Source organism: Vigna unguiculata, chromosome 6 (genome assembly GCF_004118075.2).
Source record: "Vigna unguiculata cultivar IT97K-499-35 chromosome 6, ASM411807v1, whole genome shotgun sequence".
Taxonomy (NCBI): domain Eukaryota; kingdom Viridiplantae; phylum Streptophyta; class Magnoliopsida; order Fabales; family Fabaceae; genus Vigna; species Vigna unguiculata.
In genome coordinates this window covers 28,945,859-28,950,715 of record NC_040284.1, presented here as the reverse complement: position 1 = coordinate 28,950,715, position 4,857 = coordinate 28,945,859, and the positions used below count along the sequence as shown (strand labels likewise).

The 4,857-nt window shown below is 28.8% G+C and overlaps 1 protein-coding gene across 1 annotated transcript; it reads right to left on the bottom strand.

Moving 5' to 3' along the window:
- Positions 1-1,922: 1,922 nt before the first annotated feature.
- LOC114188602 lies at positions 1,923-2,648 on the bottom strand. Its single transcript, XM_028077174.1, has one exon. The coding sequence runs from the start codon at positions 2,646-2,648 to the stop codon at positions 1,923-1,925; it is 726 nt and encodes a 241-aa protein (XP_027932975.1).
- Positions 2,649-4,857: the final 2,209 nt, after the last annotated feature.

Sequence of the window (4,857 nt, the reverse complement as noted above, 5' to 3'; positions counted from 1 at the left end):
TTAGACTTTTTTTCTTGTATTGGATACATTCCTTTCTTTATATGATATATTTTGTTAGTTAATAATAATTGGTGGAAAGTGATAGAACTTTCGTGTGTTAATCCGAGTGTTGTTGACTTATAAATTTTTATGTGTTTATACTTACACGACGAAAAGATCACTCGATGTTAATGCATAAATAATAAGTAATATGATCAACCATTAGAACTTTATTAATGGGTCTACTATTCGACGGTTGATCATTAATTTTATTTTAGAGTGATTGTTACGTCAATCGGTCACGATTTTAAACCTTAATCGTTGAATCATAAGATAATCAACAATGTAAAACTAACGATACTACCGAGAAGCTGATGGAAGTTGTACAAATTTCTTTGAGTGTCGATCGACTATTATAAAAATACAGTACAATAAAGAATATAATAAAATAAAATAAATATTTAGAAGGAAGTGTAGAAACAAATATAAAAAAATGTAAAAGTACTACTTTTATTAAAAGTGACTAATCCCTTCATTGTTTTTTTCAACACAAAAATGTAGACTATAACTTCCAAACTAAACAATACATTGACATAAACTTGATTTCTCTTGTTCATCTTAAAATTTGCATGAAACAAACTTCAGATAAGTCATGCAAAAAGAATATACGAATTTCTTCTTTCTTTTCCTTTTAGTAATGCTCAATTAGATAGTGATAAGTAATAAGAAATAAAAATAACGCAACTCTAACCTAGATAGTATAGTTATAAGAAATAAAGGTAATAAGATTGTATCTATTTGTATGATCACCCAATTATGTTTTTAATTCAACAAGAGCTAAAGGCATTATTAAAACAAATCCTACCCAAAAATATCTACGGATAATTTTTTTAATAAATATCATAATATGTAAAAAAAAATATGTTTTAAAAATTTTACAATAAAGTTAAAAATAAAAATATTAGTTATTAAATAATTTTTTATATTTTTTTATGGATATATTTTTTTGGTTTAGACTAAAGCTATTTTTAGATTTTTTAAAATTATATATATATATATATATATATATATATATATATATATATATATATATATATATATATATATATAATTTATGAGAGTTTTTCTAAATTTTAACCCTTTTAATTTTTTAGCCACTTTTGTATCTATAGGCATTGAGCAGTCACACTATATTTTATACATAAGTACGATAATATGTCATATACATCATTCAAATTGATAAAGCTCGTTATGGAAACATGTGTTACGGATCAAGAAAATTAGGAAAGACGTTGTTGTATTAGAAAGGATAATATATTAAAATACCTCAAAATTATACTTCATCCAATTTCTTAAAGTTTGATTGTGGAAACAGTATAAAGAATGTTGTATTAGAAAGAAGTATAAAGAATGTCGTATTAGAATAGAATGTTTGCATGAGAAAGAATAATACATGAAACCACAAATTATGAGAAAATATGAAACCAAATTAAGAGAAAATATGAAACCAAATCAAGGAACATATTCACATACATCTTTTCACCTTTAACTTTAGTGCTGATAAATTTTATTTTTTTTCAACTTTTGTTCCTGCCATATTTGTATATCACTCAATCACCGTATTTTTCTTCTCTAGTCATCCCTCCAAAACAATATTCATTTTTTTTTCATCAACAATAATAATTATATATTATTATTGGATTTTCCATAGTACCATAATACAATATTATAGAAATGACCCGACTATGTAAAGATGACGAAGCAATAGTAAATTATGTGTAGCAATGAGAGTTGAGAGGTAATAGTTCGGAGTGATGGGAAAGTTGAAGTTGTAATTTTTGTTCATAATAAATTGTCTAGATAAATTGAAGTTGATTAACAATAATATTGAAGTTAATTGAAAAGAAAAAAAATAATATTGAGAATAATAAGGAGGGAGGACATCACGTGGTGTTAGGATCAATGATGTTAAGCTGCTTGCATAGGCAAAGGTAGGAATCATAAAGAACATGTTCTTTGGAACCAGTGCGATGGAGGTTGTTGTGCTTGAGGAAATACTTGATTTGTGCGAGCGTGCAGCAACCCAGGGTTTGACCCAACAACAAGAACAGCCAGTTAATGTTCTTTTTCTTCGTATTTTCGAACGAAGGTTGGACGCTATTTTCTTGTCCGCAATGCTCGCATTTTGGGAGATCAGGCCGCATCCAAACCTCGTGTGCCCGTTTGTGCATCTTCTCCAATTCCTTATCAATGAATTTCAACAACTGTCTCAGATTGTACTTCAAATCAAGAACCATCTCGAACTTGTTCTTGCACCTCTTGCACTCCACCTTCCCCTTGATCGCGTGGATCCCGTTCTCTAAAAGGTAGTCCAGCCTGTGCACGGTGGCGCGCCGGTCCGTCGCCCAGGGGAACGGCGGAGGGATGGTTTCACTCTTCACTCCGGATGCGGAACCGCCACGGCGGCGGCGGATGCAAAGATTTGACTTAGCCGGAGGAGGAGCATCGTCGGAGGGCGTACATAGTACCCTCACCAGAGCCCCTTGCGTTGTTGGTGGAGAGTCTCTTGCTGGTCTCTTTCTACTGCCTCCGCATGAGAGGGAGAATGTGAGCAAATCTTCATCTTCATCACTGTTATTCTCATCATTCTTATAATTGTGGTTCGCCATTTCTTGGTTTAGGTTAAAAGATGATAATGACCATTTTTGAAGACTGACGTATATATATATCTGTAATCTCTGAGAGTTTTTTTAAATTATAACCAACTCTGTTTGAATTTTTTAGCCGTTTGCTATTCTTTTCTTTCAAAAATATTCTGATTTTTTTTTTTATGAAAATTACTAAATCAGTTAAACTTTTAAAAGTCTTATTATTTCAAAGTTATTTGTTATTTATTTAAAATGTAATATTTATTACATTTTTATTTTTTTACTTTTTTCTTCTTATTATGTCACATAATATACGAATCTAATATTTTTACTTTTACATGTATAAATATTATTTTTAAGATGAATGGTTTGCAAGAGAACACAACTTGAAAATCGAAAATAAGATTTTAAGTAGAGACCTAGATGAATAGGGGAAGGAGGAGGAATATGTTATTTATGAAATGACTAAAATTGTTAGTATGTTAGTATCAAATGTTGTCTAAGAGGTAGGAAGTAGAAGAAAAAATTCAAATCTTATTACTTGAAAATAACAAATAAATGAGGTATTCATATGTATTTATGGTGAGATTTAAACTCTCTAGATTATCTAATTAACATTCTACAATATAATTTTCAACACTCTTGTCAAATATAAATTTTCTATATCATTCTATATACTTTTATATTTTGAAATAATCGAGAAATAACTAAAATGGGTAGTAGGATAAATGTTTTCAAGAGAAATCAACATTTACTATAGAATTTGAAAAACGTCATTTTCAACCTTTTATCCTTCTATGTTTTGCAAACAAATGTCATTCTTTATAAAATTAGTTTATGTATAAATATGTGAAAATTCTGTTGTTTAGTTTCTTTATAACGAAATATTTTTTTTAAGTTGTTATGATAAAATCGTGTTGAAATACTAAATGAAAACACCAAAATAAAAGAAATCGCAAAAGGAAAAAATGATAAAACTTAAATTTATTGTGTGAATATAAATTGGTAACGACACTTGATAAAAGATCGCAATCAATAATGAAATAGAGAATTATGACAAAATGAAGTTGTTACTTGGTTGTATACAAAAACTTCTATCCTTTTATCTCTAGGTCCAAATTCTTCAATGAAATAATTTAATTTAATTAAGAGTGACTACCATTGTAATGAACTTTCTATTCAGGTAACACAAAAAAAAAAAAAAAACACTTCCATCACACAACCTTCCAACAACCAAAAAAAAACACCAATACCCAACAACATTCATCTCTTCACTACTATCCTTTCACCCAACTTCTCCATTACTCTCCACTATCAAAAACTTGTTTTCAAATTGTGAAATTCATGTTTTTCAAAAAGAAAAAATAATAAAAAGGAAAAGAAGAAGAGATGGTTGTCTGAAAACGCCTGGTTTGAGAGTGTGGTATAAGATTAGAATTTGTATAACTTGACCAATAGTGCACATGTGTTGTTCACATACCACAAATGAAGTTGTTGGACGACTTTTGAAAGAGAAAATGGAGATATTACTAGAAATAGTTAAAAATGTCACATCCTCACACGTTTTCTAATAAAGAAAACATGCACCCCCACACTTTTTTCCTTTTGAAATAATTGATTACAAACACTTTGTAATCGATTACAATTTGAAATCGTTAACCCGCCATGCGATTTCAGCTTTTAAAAACGTGTGGCACCTATACGATTTCTTAATTTAACTGTTTGACCGTTCGATTCAAAGAAAAATGTGGTAAGGATGCACAATTTCTCTTTTAGAAAACGTGTGGAAGCTGCACAGGTAGTAAGATAAATGTTTTCGAGAGAAATCAACATTTAATCTAGAATTTGAAAAGCGTCATTGTCAACCTTTTGTCCTTCTATGTTTTGCAAACCATTGTCATTCTTTGTAAAATTAGTTTATTTATAAATATGCGAAAATTCTGTTGTTTAGTTTCTTTATAACGAAATTATTTTTTTTAAGTTTTTATGATAAAATCGTGTTGAAATACTATATGAAAACACCAAAATAAAAGAAATCGCAAAAGGAAAAAAATTATAAAACTTAAATTTATTGTGTGAATATAAATTGGTAATGACATTTGATAAAAGGTCGCAATCAATAATGAAATAGAGAATTATGACAAAATGAAGTTGTTACTTGGTTATATAAAAAACTTCTATCCTTTTATCTCTAGGTCCAAATTCTTCAATGAAATAATTTAATTTAATT